The sequence below is a fragment of the Chlamydotis macqueenii genome, chromosome 7 (assembly GCF_036417535.1).
Source record: "Chlamydotis macqueenii isolate bChlMac1 chromosome 7, bChlMac1.mat, whole genome shotgun sequence".
Taxonomy (NCBI): domain Eukaryota; kingdom Metazoa; phylum Chordata; class Aves; order Otidiformes; family Otididae; genus Chlamydotis; species Chlamydotis macqueenii.
In genome coordinates, this window is record NC_141562.1 from 37,211,025 (window position 1) to 37,234,157 (window position 23,133).

Sequence of the window (23,133 nt, forward strand, 5' to 3'; positions counted from 1 at the left end):
TTGGATTGTCAAGGAAGAGGGTCAGTACAATGCTTTTCCCGCAAAGCGGAGGAGCCCACAGGAAGGAGAGGGCTCGGAGAGTCCCGTGGGACGCAGAGCGGTGTGCGCTCTGGTTTGTCCCCGTCCTTCCTGATGTGTCCAGATATCATGAGTGGTACGAAACGCTTTGAGTGCCAACTAGGGATAATTACGATAAAAGTAAGTAATTCCAAATCCCAGAATGGTTCTGTTCCCTTATTCAGTGCTGCATGTGTGCAGAATTCTTTAAAAACATATTTTGTCTGGCTCTTCCATTTTTTTCCTTCTTGCTTGAATACTGATCATAGCCATAAATACTGTTATTTTCTGTATTTTATTACTTATATTTATAATTTTATTATTAGCATTAATAGAAGTGTAAACCAAGATACCTGAAACAGATTTATTGAGGGCAGTTCTTCAGCTTTTCGGTGAAATATTTTTTTGGTATAGCAGGGGGAGAAGAAAGGTGGGGGAAAAGCAATTGCATTTAGAAAACTAAAAATAAATGGACTGGCCTTCAGAAATTTTAAGCACTGTGATTTCAGTTGAAAGGCGTACCCTTCAATACTGAGACTGTATAGAACTTTGTAAAGTGAAGCATTTTTGCTTAAAATAGACTTCTGTGAAAAAGAGCCTTAGAAAAATGATAAATGGTGGTGTTAAAATGTCTCATTAATTTTTTGCTTACCTTTTATGAAAGTTTAGTGCAAAGCGCTTTCAAAGTAGGGAACGCTTTGTGTATATTCTCATTGTGCGTATCATCAAATTTCTAATAAATAAGCCTTTTGCAAAATGAATTTTAGTCAAGCTATCGTGATCTTGGGTTCTGCTTTTGATCTGTGTGAAGATCCTTTTTGCTGTTCTTGCCAGAGAGGTTTCCCTGGATTCAGAGATGTGGGTTTTTTTTTCCCCTACTGTTTGTAAATACAGGATTTTTCTTCAAATTAAAAAATAATTGGGATTTTGCTTATTCAGAGTTCATTTAGATCGGAGCCCGTATCGGCACCGGAAAGGTGCCGAAGGGGAGCTGGTTGAATATTTTTGCCTTGCTGGGGCCCACCAAGATTGGGAAGGAGTGGGAGCCTGCAGGTCCGTCTGGGCGGAGTGAGGGGGAGCGGCCTCTGAAACAAGGGAAGGTGGCCATAGGTTTTGTTCTTCTCCTGGCAGTTCATAGCTGAAAGAAGTTTGGAAACCTTTGGACAAGGGCTTCTTGCTAAGAACCAACTTTTCCAAATAAAATACCTTCCAAAATAAGTAACTTCTCAAAGAAATGTGTATTTTTTTTCAGTAAAGCATAGAATCATAGAGTGGTTTGGGTTGGAAGGCACCTTCTAAGTCCACCTGGTCCAACCCCCCTGCGAGAAGGAGGGACATCTCCAACCAGATCAGGTTGCTCAGAGTCCCGGCCAACCTGGCCTGGAATGTTTCCAGGGATGGGGCATCCACCGCCTCTCTGGGCAACCTGGGCCAGTGTGCCACCACCCTCAGCGTAAAAAAAACTTCTCCTAATGTCCAGACTGAATCTGTCTCCCTCTATTTTCAGACTATTACCCCTTGTCCTATCACACCAGGCCCTGCTGAAGAGTCTCTCCCCACCTTTCCTGCAGCCCCCTTTGGGCACTGGGAGCCGCTCTCAGCTCTCCCCGGAGCCTCCTCTTCTCCAGGCTGAACAGCCCCAGCTCTCTCAGCCTGGCCTCACAGCAGAGCTGCTCCAGCCCTCTCAGCATCTGCGTGGCCTCCTCTGGGCCCACTTCTGGGTTGTTGTAGGAGCTTTCATAATATTTTGCTTAAGTGGGCAAACTTGTTTGCGGACACGTTGGATTTCACTCATCTTGTTGTGTAAGCTCACGCAACAGCCCACAGTCGTAACAGCAGTTAGCAAAAAGTTGAAATTTGGGACATTTTAAAGATGGATTTTTATCTTGTGAGTCTGGAAGTGGTGAGAATTTTATTTGTAGCTTCTAGAAATTATATAAATTGATTTTTATTTCTCCCTTTGTTGCTGGTATATATAGAGCACATGTTATAAGCAAAAAGAAAACTTTGTTTTTATATCCTTGCGAGCTGTCTGGTAATTCTGAGGGACTTAAACCCTTTTCAGCGAGGTAAATTCTATGAAAATGTTCTGAAGGCCAAAATGTAGTGAGAAGCTCATTCGAAGGTTTTGGAGTATTTTTCTATTTTAAAATTATTTTTCAGTTTGTTTATTTAGCTGTGTAGTCGTTTAAGGCCATGTAGGGAAAAAGTGATTGAAAAATAAATGCAACTTCTGCTTTTTCATCTGTTCCTGATCATGGTAATAGGGACGTGACACTAAAACATCCCTTAACTTAGTGTTGTTTTGATTTCTCTTACGTTATTTCACGGCACATAGACAGCCTCATATTTCCAGCTTGGAGATTTCCCTGGAATAACATGGCCAAGACCATTGAAAGTTGGGTGTTTTACCCCTGCGGTGTCTCTCTTGCAGGGAATTCTCTCATTCTGAAATTTTTCAGTGTTGGTGTTACTTGCAGGGATTATTTCATATTAAAATTTCCATACCTGTGTCTGTTAAAGGGCGGTGTGAACATTTATTATTTTCTTGTAAAGATGATCTAAAAAAATAAGGACTTTCTGAGCATTCCTGTCCCTCTTCAACTTTTCCTTCCGAACTGTGTTTTATAAGAATTAGAAATAAGTTTAAATTTTTGAATTGCACAGTCTTTCTTTTAAATATTAGATGTTTTTCTGAATAATAATACATTATTTCCAAAGGAGAATCAGCTGCTTTGGTGTTTTGGTTTGGCACTTTTCATTTTTCTTTTCATGGAGCTGGATCACCCATCCTCCAGCCTGGGAGCTGGGTGTGCCTCCCCTTACGCCAGGCTCGCAGATGTCTTGCATCCCGCCATTTTCCTTCGGGAATACTGAATTCCAACTTGCCTCAGTGTACCTGGTTAGAAGAGAGAGAACGAATCCAGCAGTTCTGCGTTGGAGCTGGAGAGAAATTAATTGTGTTAAACCCCTTACCAAGTGCGTTAAGCGCCTTCTGGTATATACCTTGATGCGGTTTTGGTGAATAAATAGCGAATAATTGCACAGGGCAACGGCAAACCCCCTATGTTGCCCTTGCAGTACTTGCTGTATAAATGTAGACTTGCAATTACTCCTCCAGTTAAAATTGAAATTGATTTTTTTACAAAAATAGATACTTTTTTTTTTTTTTTGGTGTGTTGCTTGGAGTGGTATGCTGGAGACGGCGATGGTCTCCAAATCCAATTAAAGATTAAAAATCAACTTAAGATTAAAATTTAATAACGTTGTTAGCTATTGTTAAATAGTTAATAGACCATATTAAAAACACCTACAGTACAAATATTGCCTATAAATAATTACAAATTTTTATTAGCATTGTAATTAAGAGCACGCTGGCTGCAAATGATACCTCGCTAAGCGCAAAGAAAATAATGAAAAATAAGCAGATGACTGCTAGTGTAGTTTTTTCTAATATTAAATAGATTTTCCTAAGCAGCAGGGGCTTGGACACTGTTTAGCAGGTGGTGATCTGAAGATAAATGTTGTAGCGGTGACGTCTGTGTGTGTAGTGCTGCGGAGGCTTAAAGAAATAATATTATATCAAAGGAGGAATTTTTTTTTTTTTGTTACCAAGATAATAGTAAGATGAGCATGAACATGAATGAACATGATTTTTTTTTTTTTTTTTTTTTTTTTGGGGCAGGGAAGCAGGAAAAAATGTTGATTAACTTCTCAAAGACCCTGAAACATTGTGCTCAGCACCGCTTTTGGGGCTTGGTGTAAGCTGACGTGACAACGTTGAGCAAGTTTCTGTAATTTTTTTACAAAAAGTTAAATGCACTACAGAATTCCCTCACGCTCATGTTTCATTTGTATTTGGTAAGCTTCTTTGTTTTTCTGTGTTTATCTTTTTCTCCGGCAACCGTTCCAGGTTTTTAACGAGCTTTGTGTTTTCATTTGCACACTGCCATGTGGAAGCAGAGTGTTTAACTACCAGACGCTAAACTTCCATGTGTCCTTCCCAATTCTCACCATGCTAATTTAGAAGATACTCTTCTCTAATTACCTCTCTCTTCAGTGACTCTTCATTTCCCTGGCTTATGGGGACAGGCATAGCAGCTCCTCCCGGATTAGCACTGGAGGGGACAGCTCGTGTCCAACCAGCCAGAGGAGGGGGATCACCAGTAGATGCAGAGAAGATGGCAAATTAATCTGTCTCTAGCTGCTCCTAGACATAAAAATGAATATTAAAATGCATTTGAAAGTTTAACGGTTGCTCTACATTCATTTTTTTCATGTACAAGGTTGCCATGATAATTTCCTCAGGTATGGAATTAATCTGTTGGCTCTTGCAGCTGTGTATATTCACTTAAATTACTCCTCAAACAGGTAGATAAACACAGAAACGCGATCAAAGCTTTTACCCAGTTATAGAAACTACTTTGTTAGAAGGAAGCAGAGGCTGTAAGTCAACAACTGGATTACCTGGATTTGCAAATGTGGCGTTGATGCGTTCATGTGAAGGAAGGCAAAGATAGGTTCATGTGTTTTCAAAGCAGTGGACTTTACAGATTATTTAGTTTGTGAGCATCTCTGAAAAGATACCATGAGCAAAACAAAGTTCCTCTTCAGCTCTCCTGAGCGGTTAAGAACCATCTACAGAACCTTACATGAAATGATGGACTGAATTACATCTGCAGCTTGGTCTTAAGCAGCCAATTAAAAAAATTTATAATTCTGCCTAGCAGCGAAACATCGCTTTGACTGATGACGTCATTAGAGGAAATAGGACTGAACATGAGCTGTTGAATATTTTCTTGCAGGTATAAGCCCTTTTACAGTCTCTGTTGTGCAGAGCGCTTGTTATATGGTGTTTTGATAATTAACATTTTGAGGGTTTTTTGAGATGATCCCATCTTATTTACATTTCATAGTAGGAAACGTTATCTTTGCACAGCCACAGCTTCTACTCTTGTCATAGTTTGTTATCAAGTTCTTTTGATGTCATGGAACGGCGGCTCAGGTGGCCTTTCCCTTTCATATCTATGCCGTTGGCATATGCCGGAGAACGCTCGTCGGGTACCTTTGCATCATGTAGAAAAACTAACGCTCGTGCATGGACAATGAATTGTGCAGGAGTTTGGATCTAAGCTCCGTTACGTAGGAGAAAAGCAAATTCAAGGAGGGCTTATCTGGTGGAGGTTGGGGGATTAGGCCATAAATAAAAGGGCTCATAACGCATGCAGATAACCTCGTGTCATTTTGCATTTGATCTCAATTACCTTGACTGATGTAGAAATAACGATTTCAGTTTGGAAGTTACGCAGATCTTAAAGGTAACAGTAAAAACTCTGAAACCTTGAAAACAGCGTGGAAAGGGGAATTTACAGTTTTATCAAATCATTTATAGAATCACCTATGTTCTAAGTAATTCTGGTTTTTCGAACATTTGTTTCTTCATTAAAGACTGGAAAAGGCGTGGACTCTATTATCATAATCAATCAACAGGTTTTTAGCAGTTGGCAGGGAAGGAGGATGGACAAGGAGAGAAGGCGTTTATGGGATTGCAACTTCTAGTAGCCATAGAAGTGGGGTTGGGTTCTTACTGGGATACTTTAATGTGCCAGAAGGAAAGATTAAATTTTTTTTGGTCACTTTGTACTTATTCTGTGATTTGAGAGAGCGATATTTGGTACAGTTGCTCTATTCTTACGGATATTATTGGGTTTTGGGTTGTTTTGTTTTTTTTAAGCATCACGGTATCTGAAAATACCACTCAGCGAAATTAAAACTTGAGGTTTAACTGTGATGCTCAATATAATGACTTTAAAGAGATTTCTTCCTTGAGCAGAGTATCGACTTCCCGAATGCAAATCCGGATAGTGCGATATTTTTAGCAGTAGTGTTTATTACCTTCCAAAGCCTTTAATGCCTGAGCAATTTTTATATGAATAAGTTGCAAAATCTTCAGTGAAGTTGGTGATAAAGCCATGAAATTGGAAAGAGAAACTTTTCAAGATGTCTTCTGGTTTTTTTTTTGGTCAGAATTTTGCGTGTCTATTAATGGATTTAAATGATAGAATTATATCCGCTGCGTTACGATGCTCTCTAGCAATATTAGGCTTTGATAGCAAGTATTATGTTGCCCTATTTTAAATAATTCAGTTGTTTGTGCTTTTGTTTTTGCTAGGGGAGTTTTGTTGCGTGCATGACTGCCATTTTAAGGCAAATGGAGGACTATCACTATGCTCATTTAATCAAGACTTTTGGAAAGATGAGGTCAGATGTTGTGGTAAGTTTAACCTGTTTTATCTGTCTGTAAGATAATTTAGCTTGTGTTTGTTTTTTTTTTTTTTTCCCATTACTGTTTGTTAAATACACTTGTGAAAGGTAAACAAATGTGTATGACATTATGGCTTTCATATAAAAGTAATTAAGAAACCGCTATGACTTATACATTTTCTGAATTTGCGAAGGACAAAATTAACCTTCCTGCCACACACAGCAATACATCTCGTCTGGAGCTGTTCAATATTTTAAAAAGCAAGCGCTGAGACAGTGGATTTAAGGCAATTAAAAGACAGGATTAGGAAATAGCTAAGCCATTACTAAAAGTCTGTTTTGCTTAAGGAGAGAAGGGGGGAAAAAAAAAAGCAAGCTTTTTTGAGGAAAGGAACTTTCAGCATTAAATCTTCCAGATGTCCCATTTCATTTGTTTAAGTAGCTTTTACTTACAGATTCGCTCGCTCTAAATTTTATACAAAACTTTTTAACCTTAAAGATGCCCTTAGTTGTTAAATAAGCAATAATAATTGAAATTTCTCAGAGTCATCCAGTAGTCTAAGTAAGCCCACAACACAACTTAATTAGAGCGTAATAGAAGAGAGTTTCTAGCGAAGGAGAGAACTTTCTAATGACCTGAAGCTGTCGTTGCCATCTGGTAAGTGCACGCTGCAAAGTAGTGGCCAGACGTGCTGGTTGAGATCCATCAATTAGCGGGTGACCTGAAGCTCCATCGGCTGCGTTACGTTACCCGCTCTGGTACTGGGCGTTCGGGTAGGTGTTTCAGGCAGCTTTCGCCTGTCTTTTAATTTTCGTGATGGCCTTTCTTTAGGTTCCCTTCTTCCTTCCAACCCAACGTAACAAAATCCAAACTCTTTTCCTCGTGTAATTTCTTTGTTTGGACTTTCCCATTTTCCTTGACGTCTTTAATTTTGTTCTTCTGCTTCTGTTCTGCAAGATTTGAGCTCTTTGCCCCATCCCAGTTTTCAGATAAGGTGCTAGAGCCTCTGGTGCTCAGCCTGTTCGTACCTGATCTGGCATTATTAAAGTACAAAGCTGATGATTCAGGAGAGCGAAGACAAAGTCCAACTGCAAAGAACTGCGGAACGGCGTCACTATATTGAACGGGCTGCTTCCCAGTTAGTCTGCTTCAAGTTCCTGAGCACTTCCATGGATTGTTACTTGGTTTTCCACTAACGACAATACATTCCCAAGCTAAATGCAGCTAGTGGAATGAAAAATAATGTTTTTAACATACAGAAAAGACATGAGTGTTAAGGTTAATCAAGCCAAATATTTCTACAGTTTTAAAGTGGTTCAGACTGTTTGTCTCTGGAAAAGGCAAACTGATTACAGGGTTTTGTGTGGAAAAAGGTAAAAGCAGTTTGCTCTTAAAATGTGTAATGAAAAGATGCAGAGAGAAAAATACTGGCTGGGAAATCTGTGATTATTCTAATGGCAATAAAAGTGTTTATTTTCAAGTCTTGGGGTTTTTTTTTTTGGTCTAAATTTTCTGAAAGGTGGTTCTGTATGTCAGCTCTTTCTTGGTGAAGATGAGGGAGTAATTATGTATTTGGAGTTTGGCAAGTGGTCTGTTTATAATTGCTTGGTTTAGGAGTTTGATTTATATGCGAGGCAGTGCACTGGGATACATGAAGAATCACTTCTTTCTTTTGTCTCGACTGTGTGTCTTCATCCCTTTCTGCGTGTTCTTGGGTGTAGCTGGAATTGCTCCGGACTGTTAAAAATCATATTTTTTTTTTCCATTTGACTACTTGTTTTCCACCGTTGTGCCACTTGACTGTGGTTTGTGTTAGCAGATATGCTAAGATAAACTTGGTCAGCGCTGTAACGCTTCTTATATCTTTGATTAGAATGTACCTTTTTAATGTTTTAATATTGTTGTTGATTAAATGATAAGGTATGTTAAAGGGGATTAAATACATAGCTACCTGGTAGAACATTAAATAGGTAATATGTTGATGGTAGATAATGCTACCGTAAACTGACTTTAAAATATGACTAATGTATCTGAAGATATGGAATGTGGAGGTGTAATGGCAGGATATTGTTATTCCTGTGATAAAAGGAAACTACAGTGCATAAACTATTTTTTCTTTTTAAAAAAAAAAAAAAAAAAAAACACAAATAAAACTGAGTCATCATTTAGGACAAAAGGATGAAGATACCAACCTAGTTTCTCTGTTTAGGAGGAAAAAACCTGTATCACCTTTTCAGTGGGAACCAAGTGGGAAGTTGCTGTTCTCATTTCTTCATGGATGTGATTTCTCTGTTAATTTGAAACCCACATCTTGTTCAGTATTAATCAGAATATCACCATCAGAAATGATGCCTTGTGAAGCTTCCTCGGGAGCGTTGCCTCGGTTTCCGTTACCAGTGCTGTGGTTCAGGTTTGCCCATGTTCCTTCTTGGGGCTTTTGCTTTCCATCTTCAGTGGTGGGATGCTACTGAACAGTGCTGTATGTGTAAATTCCTTGGCATTATGTGGTTTGGGTGGAAAAAAAAAAAGCCCTTCTCTACTTCTTTATTTAACTCTTCATGCTTTTTCCATTTCTTTTTAATCTGACAATCTTTTGAGCCAGTGCCCTTTGACTCACCCGTTAGAGTTTAGATCCAGAAGTGTTTTCATTCAAACCCAATGTCCCTACGTGTGGAGATGATGCCTTCGTCTCCTATTACAGGGTTTTCACTTTAATCACAAAGGCATAAAAAAGCAGTGGTTTAAAACTGAAACTAGATTAATTCAAGCGGAATTGAATAGTTTTTTCTTGGGAAAAAAGTTTACAAGAAAAAGGGAGAACTTAAGTGAATGCTTCTTCACCATTGGAGACCCTTAAATTTTTCTTCAGCGTGCAGCTCACTCAACCAGAAGTTATAAGCCTGGTGCTGGAACTGCTAGAGGAAACTTTATGGCCTGTGTTATGTAGGTGTCAGTTTTAGATTGTTATAATGGTCTTATTTGGACTCAAAAAATCTTAGAAAAGATGAAGTGGAATGCGATAAAATCTGTCCTGTACCTCTCTGCAGAATGTATTGTTTAGGTTCATTAAGGTATTGCTGTTCAAAGAGGAATTTCTTACTGTCAAGCCTGCTATCATCCTAAGATAAAACATCATCTGAGATCAGTGAGATTATTTCTGGGACTAACTGATCTCTCTCCCCTTTTTACTTGGTAAAATTTATATTCAGCTGAGACACTTGTGATATTAGTTGACAAAAAAAATACATGCTAATGTTTTACCATGTAGAGTATCTCAGAAGTCCTCTAGTTATTTTTATTAAGCTTGAGAATTTTTTTGAAGAACCTCTTTGACATCCAGGTCGTAAAAAAATATAAATAGTGATACAGGTGTATCAGGGCGTGATGCTCAGCAGTCGCGGGGAGGTGGTCTAAGCCTCCTCCATCACCATCTGCCCAGTTGCAGGGCTGAGCTTACTCTGTTTTCCCTCTGTGATTGGATGGGAATTGTGAAGGGATCCTATCTGTTGTGAATTTTGCTTCCTTGGGATATTAAATAGAATTTGTATTTGTAGTTGGAGAGAGATGAGGAGTGTCAGCCCTTGCTCCCTTAGTACAGATTTTTATCATTTTTTTTAATGTTCAGAACAAGTTGTTCTGTTTCTAGGTATACTGAAAATGAGCGGGCTCTGCAACAACACAGCGTGAGCTGATAGCTTCCCACCCCCTCAAAAAAAAAAAAAGAAGCTGGGTTTTGCTCATAATATGAGGTCAATTCATATAAGGCATTTACTTTTCTATGGAAAAGATAAAATGGAAAAGAGAGCAATATTAGGAATAGATAAAATAGAGGTAAGCATCAGCAGCTTTTTATTTGATCAATAATTAGCTTAGTTGCTGTAGAGCATCATTTAAAGTACCTGTGTGAAAGCAGGATTATTAAAATGTGAATATCAGGAGATTAAAACAGAGAGCTGAATCAGCAAAGTAGGTCAGATCATACGTGGTGCAACCTCCAGGGTCAGTAATGAGCATGAGTCATCAACAAAGCCTACGGAAACTCATCCGCCGTCCCGTGCAGCGCGATCAGCAAAGTGCACAGCGGCTCGACAGCCGGAACTGGGGAGAAACGGAGCACAAGGCAGCGTTTGCTCAAGACATCAGGAAAGCCTGCATCTGTATTCATAAAGTATTAAGGGGGGAAAAAAGCACAGTGAGCTCAAATCTGCCCTCTTGGACAGGTGATGACCCTTCCCGTGGTGCCACTTCCACCAGCGTTGCAATTATTGAGCTGTGAAGCATCACCGGTCCGAAAATCGCCCAATACCTACAGCTGTAAAAAAGCCCACGCTCGAAGGAAGCACGGTGCAGTGCTCGGGCAGCGAAATGTGCAACGTGATTATTAGAAATTATGTAACTCTTTCTCCAAAATACATGAAAAATGAGCAGTAAAGTATGCAGTTTGATCTCTTAAACGAAGACACATTTTACTGAGCTAGCGGAGCGTGCATCTGGGATGAGTTTTGCCTTACGCAACAGTAACATCTCATTAGCCATGAGCAGTTCCAAATTTTATCTCAATCCTGTTAATGTCAACACATCTTTACCGATGTTGTGTTGTTGGGAGTGATTTTGGTAGAATGACAGAGGAGTTGTTTTACTAGTACGCTCTATTTCTTGGTTAAAATGTGATTTTCCTGCCTACTGATGCTCTGTTGGCCTGGGTGTCTCCGTGGGTACCAGGAGCTGGGATGCAAAGCATCCCCAAGCAACCCCTGCGCCGTGCACGCGGCCGAGCTGAGTGACCTGGAAATTCAGGTTGCTTCATGATCTCAGTGTTCTGTCCTCAGGATCTCGGCAGCTCCCTGCTTCCCACCCACTGTGAATTTCTCAGCCAGGGAAAACATTTTAATGGAGCAACGAATCAAAAGGAAAAAATGCAATGAAGAAGCTGACTCCAAAACATGAAGAAATACTTATGAGAGCAGTAACTTCATATTTGTTTCTCACTGAAAAGGTTACATAAAAAACAGCCTTAGTTAAAAGTCCACTGAATGTAACATTTGGGGTTTTTTTTTTTTTGTAGGCATTTGACATTTTAAAGATCAACGGGATAAATACCGTTACTGAGAAGCTGTAGCGAAGGAAAAATATTCTAACCTCGGAATAAAAGTTCATTTTACTCTCTGTGTGAAGTGGATCAAGGACTTTTTGTATTAAGTTCTTTTTTCCCCCCCCTTTGTTTTTCTCTGAGCGTTTGATGTTGCTCAGATTGTTAGATAGCAATTACAGATTCCCAAATTGTAGATGATTTACGTTGTAGAGTACACGAGGTTTCTCTTCCAAAGAGATGTTTATTTATATCTACATAGAAATGGTATAGGCTACTCAGTTGGCTTTGGTTCTGGGTCAGGTTTTCACTTGCCGAAGCGATCATTGCTGCTCACTTCAGGGAGAAGGTCTCTCCAGGTTTAGAATCGTAGAATCACAGACTGGTTTGGGTGGGAAGGGACCTTCAAAGCCCACCCAGTCCAACCCCCTGCAAGGAGCAGGGACATCTCCAACCAGATCAGGTTGCTCAGAGCCCCGTCCGACCTGGCCTGGAATGTTTCCAGGGATGGGGCTTCCACCACCTCTCTGGGCAACCTGGGCCAGTGCTCCACCACTGTGTGTGTTCAGGATGGCCAAAGGAGAACCATTGCTGTCATCTGCCCCGGGTCAGGGTTGTTGATGATGTAGAATTATTTTTGTTATAATTTCTGAAAAGTTTAAATAGAATTATTGTAGGATTTGTGTACATCATCTGTAAATACGCCTTTGTAGAATGTTTGTGTGTTGTATATGAATAGTGGCTTTTTTATGACGCAGAACAGTAAGATACCGTTTGAATCTAGTCATTAATAACCGACACTATCGCTTGTATTTTTTTTTTAATCTAGAAAAGTGGTCTTTTTCCAAATATTTTCTCTTTTTTTTTTTAGGATTTTCTGATGGAAACATTCATCATGTTCAAGAATCTCATTGGGAAGAACGTCTATCCCTTCGACTGGGTGATAATGAACATGATGCAGAATAAGTGAGTACAGAGGAGAAAGCACTGTAGCTTTCCGAGACGGCTGGTTCGGGTTTGATCTGAAACGACAGTGTTGCCTGGAAACAGTAAAACACGATACAGCGGCTAGGGTGGGTGGGTTGTTTGTTGTTTTGTTTTTTTTTTTCCCTTCTGTGATGCAAATAATTATTTAAAAATTGGCTTTGGGGATTACAGCGCAGTGTTTTAGTGGCCTGTTTCGGGGCTGTTGGAGTCCACCGCAAATGAAGGGTGGCATCATTCTGAGAACCAAGATTTTGGAGTAAACTGCAGATGCAGTAGAGATCTATACATATCTTACAATAATTAAATGTATTCCTTTGGGGATAAATGATATTTTTTGCATATTACCTCAAAAACTCGTGATTGTCGTACGCTGACATGGAGTTGTATGTTCTGGGACATTTTCAGTGATATTAACAGGAAAGAATTTAAAGGGCATTTTAAACCCAGGTTCCATCAGCCCGGTAATGAAGAGGCAGACTGCAAATGTTTCTAATCCCCATTTTTTTGCTCAATAATTGCAGCATTGTCATTATTTAGCATGCCTTTGTGCAGTATTTTTCGTTTGTGACATTTATTAAGTGTGTCAAATGCTTTTATGTGTACTGCAGTGAAAGTATAAGGCAAAACCGTTTTATTTACTAGTTGCCTGGAGAAATCTCTTCTGTGCTTACTGGTAGCTACTATGGCTATAAAGTTGTCAGTGTTTACTTATATAAAATCCTGAACCACAGTTCCTACTTTCCTTATAAAAATGCCCCGTAACTTTAATCTTGGCTTCTGAAGTCTCCTTAACCGCCTAATAAAATCCATTCTTAATAAAGATGAGTTAAGAGGTGCAGCCGTCTCTTTGAGTTATACCCATTGGTTGTGGATGCGCGCTTCTGCGTGGCTGCAGCTCGCTGTTTTAAATCACGAGCCCTTTGAGATCAGCTGATGAGGAAGATCTAAAGCCTGTTGGGTTTCTTTTTTAAATTTATTTATTTATTTTTAATTTTGAAAGTGGTTTTGATTCAAGAGCTCCAACTGTCTCAAGAGTCACGTTGCAGGTGCTTTGGAAACTCCCACAGCGGATGTTACCCAGCGTCCTTTCGAACAGGAGAGCACCTCTGCTGAATTTTTTTTAAGATATTGAAATATGATCGGGAAGATCTGGTTTTGGGTACTGTTAACATTAGTTAACCAGTGACATGGCCATTACAGTGGTGTGAACAACATTGCAATGACTTTTTCCCTCAATGTAAAGAAGACTGATATTCCTCATATTATCTTCACAATATTGCCAGGTGACCTCTCTGTGTTCATTTGGGTGGGGATTTTGACCTCCCCCCCCCCCCCCCTTTTTTTTTTTTCTCCCCTAAACTCTGGAATTCTGGTCATAGAAACGAAAGAGCAAAAGTGTAGAAAGAGCCCTCCCATCCCCACTGTTTTTTGTTTAAAGCACAAAGGGATCCTTACCAGCCAGTTCCTCACTCTGAAAATTTGAAGTAATACAAAACGCAACGCAGAGATCTGCGTTAGGGCAGGGGCTTTGATTTTCTGGTCCTTAAAAATAGCCTTGTCTTTTTCCCATGCTGAACATGAAAAAGTCCTGAAAAAGCAGACATGGAATGCTTTGTTAAGATCTTTGATTCGTACCGAGTAACCTCAGTACCCACGGAATGTTTGAGAAGTATTTAAAGTAAAAAACAAAACCATTTTTCAAGTCTTTCTGGTGTCGATGAATATCTGCAGAAGTGCTGAAGGAGGTTGTTCATCTCTTAATTTACAAGTTCATTTTCATTACACCAGCTCGTTTGTAAATGCTTCTGAGTTGATTTGAGTGCTTTTTATTTTTCCCGGTGAAGCTAATACGGTTTCCGAAAACAGCAAGTTGCATTGTAAAATCCCCTTTTGTCCGTCTGGTCCATTTATTTTCACCCCTATAAGCTCTTACTGAAGAAAACTAGGAAAAATTTATGAACAAATTCCGTCTTTTGAAGTTACCACATCCTCTCAATAGAAAGAACTTGTCGCGTGCCATTTTGTGTCACTCTTGCGAAGTCCTTCATTCTGCAGATGGAGTATTTCTGTTCCATAAGCCAAATTAAGTCAGGTAATTTTTAATTGAATCCAGAATGTTTGTGAGTTCATTTGTTTCCTTGCATGAAGTATATCTGGCCGTGTGAAACAAAGGAAAAAAAAATACCTAGTGGAAGTCAGAGCTCTAAGCCCCCTCTGCGTGTGGCAGAGACCTCTCCCAAGGCGCTGGTGATACCGCTGTCATAAGGAGGAGGGACTGATCCCTGAGGAGGTATCTCCTCACCTTCATGGAACAAACAGCCCAGGCATCTTCTCTTCCTGCGGTGGTTTGCTGCCAGAGAGTGAACGGTGGATTAAAACGTTCTGTCTGAGATGGAGTTGTAGCTACACGGGGAAGAGGGCAAATGGAGAAAGGCGTGTGAAAGACTGTGTTACAGGGGATATTTGCAAATAAATAGAATCACAGAATGGTTTGGGTTGGAAGGACCTTCAAAGCCCATCCAGTCCAACCCCCTGCAAGGAGCAGGGACATCTCCAACCAGATCAGGTTGCTCAGAGCCCCGGCCAACCTGGCCTGGAATGTTTCCAGGGATGGGGCATCCACCACCTCTCTGGGCAACGTGGGCCAGTGTTCCACTACCCTCATCGTGAAAATTTTTTCCAGTCTGAATTTGCTTCCTATTTTAAACCCATTTTAAAACCATTACCCCTTGTCCTGTCACAACAGGCCCTGCTGGACAGTTTCTCCCCGTCTTTCTTGTAAGCCCTCTTTAGGTACTGGAAGACCACTTTATGTGTAATTAAAATTTATCACTACATTTATTTCAACCTTACCTTACTAGTAGGATCCTTATATACATAAATACACGCACTCTCAGTAAGAGTCACAGAAATTGGTCTGGTTCTGTATACCTGGTTTTGGTACGATGCATGAGAATGTCAGGGTGCTGTCTCTTTCCTGTCCCGGCAGTTCGCTGTGCCGTGCACAGGATTGCTTCCCATGCTCAGCGTGCCGTTGTTTCGGTAACGCAGATAGTCACGCTGTGTTACCACCTGTTGTGCTGAAATGAACACAAAAATCTTCGTATCTAATGAGATAGTTATTCCTTTTTTGTTCTTAGATGTGCTATTTAATACTCTGTTTCCTGGCTTCTCTAATTTAATTAAAACCAGAGTCTATTGTTTTAGCAAAGCAGTTTGGTAATTGAGAGTCCAAGGTTTGGAATGTCACTGGTTTCGTAGAATCCTTTGGTTTGCCACCAGTACGTTCCAGGCAGGACTGGCTTGCTGACTGCTGACCAGACGTGGCAAGACGCGGTAGTCACAGTGTAGATTCATCAGGTGGTATGGGACGTAAGTTCTCAGAGGGGGCAAAAGAAAAGAATATTCAAACTGATGCTATGGCTTTTCCTTTCACTGCCAAGTTTCCGTCCAAATCAGCTGCTGTTTTACAGTAAATAACAATACCCAAAGAAATGGTGACAGAGATAAATAATGGACCATAGCACGTTATGATGGAAACAGCTACTTCTAGGAGAAGAGCAAGAGGCAGGGCTTAAACCAAAAAGCAGAACGCCCAAAAGGCCAGTACCTGCCACCACATTACTTTTAGGGTGGTTGATTGAAAAGAATATCCAAATAGTGTTTAGTAATTAAATCTTTATCCATGTATTGTCTCAAACTGACATGTGTTAACTTTTGAGTTAATCTAAACTCAAAAGCCATTGCTTTTGAGTTAATCTAGAGAAGAGAGAAGACAGAGGGGCAGAAAGAGAGGAATACAGATACATAAAATTTTGCAGCAGGGCAGATGGGAACAACCTTTGCATAGCCATGTGGAATTGCGTAGGTATCGGTCACAGGCTGTGACAAGAAACGTTCAAGTTTGAGGCCGGGGGAAGTCGTCTGGCAGCGAACACTGCGGGGGATCGCTCAGGGCCTTGTGAAGTTTCATTGCCTGCCTGCGCGATGCTTCGGCAGGTATCGCTCGCTCAGCGCTCTTTCTCCCTCCTACGTTAGGGTTTTGTCTAGTTCAAATCAACGTAGCTTTTCATCCACTGGGTTTCCTTTTTCAACGGGAACTTTTAAGCCTAGTCAACTCCCAGCAGGTGGTTACTAAATGTATTTGTGATCACGGTGCCTAAAAATAAGGAGGAGCTAAGACAACTTTAGAAGAAAATGCTACTTGTAGTTTTAGATATTGCTGCTGGAAATTGCTAATAATTCTGTTTGAGATACTTGGACGCATTTAAAAGCGACAGCCGCTTTGTAGCGACCCACCAGATGCTTGACGGTGAAATGGAGGCCTGGTCTTCAGCCACCATGGTGTTTCTGTCACGCGGGTGTCTCTGATAACCTCCGATGGCTGTATTTAAGAGTTGCGAGGAGTCGGGAGGTTGTCCTGCGTTTCAGGGTAGGGATGGGGAGTGCTTCAGAGACAGTCTTCACTCCAGGCGTCTTCTCTAGGCAAGTGCACTCAAGGAGTTTGAACTGTAGAAGTAGTTTTTTAAAAAGCAAGAATTTTGTACTGTTTACATTTTTCTCTTCCAAATGTGTTTAGAAATTATTCAGAAATGGTTTAGAAATTGTTTTTTAACTTTTGTCATAAGCTGACAAGCTAAACTTAGGTTCCTCTTAAACACACAACTCAGAACACGAAAACAGTTCCTCTCTCTGTTTTTGTAAATGAAAATAATTTAGTCTTTGGTCTTACTTTTGGCATTTGAGACAATCAGTTCCTTTGGTAGACCTTATGATATATTAATTTGTAGCTGCTACTTTCATCTGCAGCTGCTCCAGTGGAAGCTGAGCTGCCTATGAAAAATGAATTTGATGTTTTCTGTTCTATTTTTTTTGTGTCTAATGTCCACATTTACATAAAATACCTGGTTATTTTGCCTTTTGAAGTCGGAGAAAAAGGGATGAGATGCTTCTCGGTGGGAATCAGGTTCCTTGTGCCTACGTATTTTTTTCCCAGAGGAAACGCATCTTGCCTTGCGCGGGGGATCTGGCGGGTGTTACCTGCTCCCACTGGTGCTGCATTGGCTTTGCGGGTGGGTGGAAGCGTGTTTCCCCCAAAACCCCAGGCCAGAATCTTAATGAATTTTCTGTGTGGGGAAAAAAAAAAAAAAAAAAAAAAAAGACAAAAAAAGTCTTGCAAGGACGAGGAAGAAGGATCAGGGAGTTAGGCCTGGTAAATATGTACCTTCTTCCTCTTGCCGGAGTGGCTTGTACGTGTTTATTTTTGGAGCTTCCAGGGAAATGTAGGCTGTTCTGCTCCGTGGTTGTCATAGCAGTACCTGTCAGATCTATACTGCGCTCTCAGAATTAACTTCAGCGGCAGATGCGACTCTCCATCAATAGTGTGCAAACACTGAGGCGGTTATGAACTGAAGCAAGTTTTGCGTAACTGTGAACCTAAAAATGCAGTACAGGCTTCAGTCGCCTGAGAGTTATTCTTACTGACAAGTAACCCGAAGCCAAAATAAAATTGTATTTTAGATTTGTGAAATTTTACTTAATTGCCATAATCTGCTAAGCTTTGTGCAGGCATATAGAAACAAAAACACTTATGTTTTTTAATAAATGTGTTAAAATAGGCTCTTTGTACTTACGTAATTGACCAGTCAAGTTGCATCTGTCAAATTAGGTGCAAGTGCAAAAGCTCTTATTTAAAATCCATCCCAAGCTGCTGATGGATGGAGATGCGGTTTTCACAACAGGGGAAAACAGTCTGGAAGGACGACGGAGGTTCTAGATAGAAAACTACAGAACATGTGGGGACACAACGCAGTTTTTCAGACCACTGAGTGGTATCAGACGTACGGGGTGGGGGGAGGGAGCACGAAAAACCTTTGAAATCATTGCTTCATTTTCCAAAACTCTGCCTATAACAATGTTCAAGCCTATGCTAATACCACGGTCAGAGAGATTATTGGTAGACATGACTTGAAAGCTTCCACTTATAACATGGACCAGTTGGAGAAGGTCCAGAGGAGGCCACGAAGATGATAAAAGGGCTGGAGCACCTCTCTTATGAGGACAGGCTGAGAGAGTTGGGGCTGTTCAGCCTGCAGAAGAGGAGGCTCCGGGGAGACCTGATAGCGGTCTTCCAGTACCTCAAGAGGGCCTACAAGAAAGATGGGGAAAGGCTGTTTAGTAGGGCCTGTTGCGATAGGATGAGAGGTAATGGTTTTAAAATAGAGGGGGGTAGATTTAGATTAGAAATTAGGAAAAATTTTTTTACGATGCGGGTTATAGAACACTGGAACAGGTTGCCCAGAAAGGTGGTGGAGGCCCCATCTCTGGAAACGTTCAAGGCCAGGCTGGATGAGACTCTGAGCAACCTGACCTAGCCAGGGATGTCCCTGCTCCTTGCAGGGGGGTTGGACTGGATGACCTTTGAAGGTCCTTCCAACCCTAACCATTCTATGATTCTATGATAACTGGGGCACTGATCGTTAAAATACGTATTCGATATGTGTTGTTAGGGAATACGGCAACTGTTTTACATTTGCAAGCAGGATATTGTGATGAAAAAGTGTTTGAAATGCAATTATCTTTTAGGAGGAGAAGGGGAAGCGTTGTGTCAAGAAGAGTCTGAACAGTAGGGAAAGCTTTGATTAGGAGGAATTGGCACTACTTTTCCTGACTATTAATACATTTCCTTATAGGAGTCTGTGCTTGTTTAGAGAGTTTAAGAGTCCAGACATGCAGCTTGAACAACAAAATAATATTTTTTTTAGGGATAGAATGAAATAAGACTTCGAATGGGAGCGGTTAGGTTTTTTTCTTTCTTTAGTGCCAAATATTTCTCTGTATAGAAAAACTTTCCACTGTTTCCCATGTATAGACTGAGGATAAAAATTTTCAAAGTGCTGTAACTTTCTTAGGAGCAAGTTTTCAAAATTAACCTATGTGCCCAAAAACTTGGTCTTCATCTGTGAATAAGAGAGATGCATGCACGTTGATATATTATATAAAGATACCCTTTCTGTACATGGAGGGAATTTTTTTTTTTTGCTGTCCGTAAAACCTGGTTGCATAATGTCCTGACCTTTTCAGCACAGACCTTGCAGGATTTTTGGTTTAGTATTGTACCTGTCAAATTAACTGGACCTAGGAGTGAAATGAATGTGCTTGGCTATGTTTAAAATAACACAAGGATTTTTTTTTTTCTTACTCGGAAGACTGAGATTCCTTGAAGGAATGTGCTTTGGCGGCTGCTCTTTTCCCTTGATGGTTTCCGTTGCGGGAGGAGAGGAAGCATCCCCCATAGCAGGTTATTTTATCTCAGCCAGTGTGAGTGAGAGATGTTGTGCCTGGTGTAGGTGGCATATTGAGAACGGTGCTGTCGTGAGGATTGATGAGCAGTTGGCTTTTTGGCAGTCCACTGGATTTAATGGATCTAGTTTTCTCCTTTATTTCTGTAATCTGTGATCACTTACACTAGAGAAGTTGAGTAGCAGGCTTTGCGCCAGTGAAGCTGCCAACGTTCGGGATGTATGGGTGAGATGTTGCAGCCCCTTCCCAGCCCACCCCAAAACATCTGCTGCTGCTTTGAGTACTTTTTCCATCTATTTGTATCATGATTAATCCCTTGTAGGATCTAAAGGTGGAATAATGATTTCCAGTACTAAAATAGTTACCATTTTGATCATTATTATATAGTCTAAATTATGGGTTTCATGTGTTTGGAGATGTGTTTGGTTTTTGGTGAAGACGTCCTGCAGCGTGGAAGGTGGGCTTGGGCCGGGTGACGGTGTTGAGCATCTGCTGTGACTCTGCTTGTTCTGTCTTTTATTGTTACGCTTTCCTTGACGAACCTGTTTTTCTGTCCCTAAAGCGTGGATGGGATTTGCTCTCCTCCTGGGAGTGTGGAGCTGTGTACTGTGCCATCTCTACAAAAATCAGGTGAAGGCTGTTGCAGGTGTGTTTCATCCTAAAGTACAAGGGAGACAGTGCGTTTAATTTTGCTGGGGAAAGAATGATCCTTATTCAGTACTCCAAAAATATCACTGTGGAGCGTTACACTAATATGCACACGTTCATCGCTCAGTAGTAGTTAACGTCTTCTCAAAATATTTCTGATATACTTTGTGACACTTCAACCTTTTGTCTGCCACAAGAAAATTACAGTGACTTGAAAGAAAAGAATGGCGTGTTAGGGAACGTCTCTTCCTGAACTAGAAAGAAATACATAGGGATGAAACGATCCCAACTGCTGGTGTTCTTGAGTTCAAGTTTTATATATGAATGGGAACAAAATGAACTAAGGTTTTTTAGAGATATTTTTTCTTCTTTTCTTCTGTTTCAAGGCCTTGCTATTTTTGGCTCCTTACAAAGTTGTAAGTAAGAAGGCAATCTTAAGGTTTAGACCTGGTGATACTCCTGTTCGTTAACTGGTTATTCTCCTTGAAGTGGTGGCGGATTTAATCCCTTCAAGACCTTTTGAATGCTAGATGCATTTTCTGAAGCTTAAGAACTGTAAAGAGGTGTGTGAATTTAGAATAATGCTTTGGCCAGTAGACTTCTGATGTTAACTGCTGTGGATTTGAGGGATGGGGTATATCATGGAGCTTCACTGGTAGGAGTAGCTACCAACCCAAGAGTTGGCCCTGCTGGTCATCTTCCTTGATGTAGTGTACCAACTCTGAAATACTTGTTCTGCAAACAGGTAATGAGCAATTGAGAGGCACCTGACAGTCTGTCCTTGTCAGAAGTGGCTCGGAAGTGTGATACTTGAGAAGAAAAGTAGGGCATAGCAGCTCTACGCAACCGAGCGAAAGTGGCGGCTTGGCTCAACGGTTACAACAAACAAAAGCATGATAACACTGCAAATAGCGCTTTCTTCCTCAGTTTCTAGAGTTATCATCCATAGTATGCTGTGGATGTCTGGTTTCTTTTGATTTTAACAAGATCCTAATAAAGTCAGCTAATTATTTTGAATATTTGCACTTCTTTTTTCCCCAACTTGCGCATGTACAGTATTCAGGGCTACTGGTTTAATACGTTGTTTTGAAAGAAAGCTGCAAGGGGTTATTAGACTGTGCATCATGGCAATTCTCTGCTAGGAGCCTCGTTGAGATCTGAAGAGGCATTGCCAAATTAATTTTGAATGGAGACGAATCATTGGGATATTATTTTCCTTCCTAGAATCCAAACCTGGGTTTACATTAAAATCCTTTGCGATCATGGTACTCATGAGCATATTATACCAAAAAATATGTTCATCAGTTTGATTTTTTTTTTTAATACATTTTTTTGTTATCAAATGGTTCGCTTCAAGAAGAATTCAATATAATCCACACTGAATAGTGGGTTGTAATAATTTGTTACATATTTTTGTTTGTCTGGTTTGTTCTTTAATTGTTTCAGGAGTAACAGAAACCCTTAGCAGATTGCATTTAATTCAGATAAATTCTTTAGTGGAAGAGTTTCTTTAATTTTACGTTTTCTGACTCTGATTTTTTTAATTATAACTGAAAAAACACTAGCTGTAATTTTAATTTTTAAATTGTATCTTTTAATTCTGACTGTTCTTTCTCTCTTTTGCTCTCCGAACTCATGCAAAAGACCCTTGTGTGTAGATATTCACAGTTCAGCTGTGTATGAGGTCGAGGGAGGTCAGGTCACGAACATTTGGATTCACACTGTTGTGCCATGTGGGAGTTTGGGATGAAGCTGCATATGAATATTTGCTGTCTCAGCTGGGCCTCTCCTCCTAAGTCGTTACGTTGGGCCTCGGCGGAAAGGAGCGGAGCCCTTCCCCTCGTGCGCTGGCCTCGCGCCCACCTCGAGTACCTGTTTCTTACCAAAGCAGCAGCGTGAAGCGGGTAATTAGATGGAGCTGAAGGTGTTAAATCAAAAAGCATGTTAGCACGACTCCAGTTTTACGAACAGTAAAAGCTGGTGTTGTGTGATGTCTATTTTTCACACAGAAGGTGTAGCAATTTTCGCCTAAAACCATTACTTTTCCCTGTCACCTTCATTTACATTAATACTATTGCACATTTAAAAATGTCTTGGGAATGAGGTATGTGCTGCTTTCTCACCCTTAAGTTTTATTAATCTCTTCCAGTGTTTTAAAAAAAACCCAATATTTCAGTTTTTAGGAGTAGAAAAAAATGTTTATTTGTATATTATAAATGAAAGTTCAGGCTTAAATCTTTCTCTTGGCTGTAACGAGGATTTCTGTAGTTCGTTTTGACTCCAGGCTGTAAATGCTATGGCTTTGACCATCACTTAGTGACTTTGTTATTTTCAGCACTTAGAAGTGGGAGAGAAAACGGCCTTTTGGCCTATCAGTCATGTTTTAGAAAGCGTTTTATTTACTCTCCCAGTAAAAGCAATTGCTCTGCACTGTAATTCTGTTTTCTTTAAATAATAGTATTAAAAATAATAGTGTTAATACTAATAATAGTATTAAAAAGCACCAGAACCACAGAAATTCCTGTCCCTTTTCTTCGTCCAGACAAAGAAGGAAAATCCACACAGCAGAGTTGAGTGTGTGATTCTGTCCTTACGTACCAACAAAGATTGCAGGAAATGCTGCAGCGTGTTGATTCCTGTTGATTTACTTCCCGTAGTCAAATTGTTATCTGTAACGTTCCCAGGTTATTCTTTTTGGCTGTCGCCCGGCAATCGCCTTCATGTGATACAGTAATAAAAAATATTAGGAAATAGGAAAAGCTCCATTACCAGTCTCAAGAGCTAT

At 40.3% G+C, this 23,133-nt stretch overlaps 1 protein-coding gene across 3 annotated transcripts in view; it reads left to right on the forward strand.

Moving 5' to 3' along the window:
- Window positions 1-23,133, forward strand: part of DOCK1 (dedicator of cytokinesis 1) — a 287,834-nt gene that overhangs the window by 154,398 nt on the left and 110,303 nt on the right. For all 3 annotated transcript variants that reach the window (XM_086752623.1, XM_086752622.1, XM_086752624.1), the window contains 2 exons: window positions 6,230-6,331; window positions 12,283-12,377. In XM_086752623.1, coding sequence (XP_086608749.1) covers window positions 6,230-6,331; window positions 12,283-12,377 — 197 coding nt within the window. The remainder of the gene's footprint in view (window positions 1-6,229; window positions 6,332-12,282; window positions 12,378-23,133) is intronic.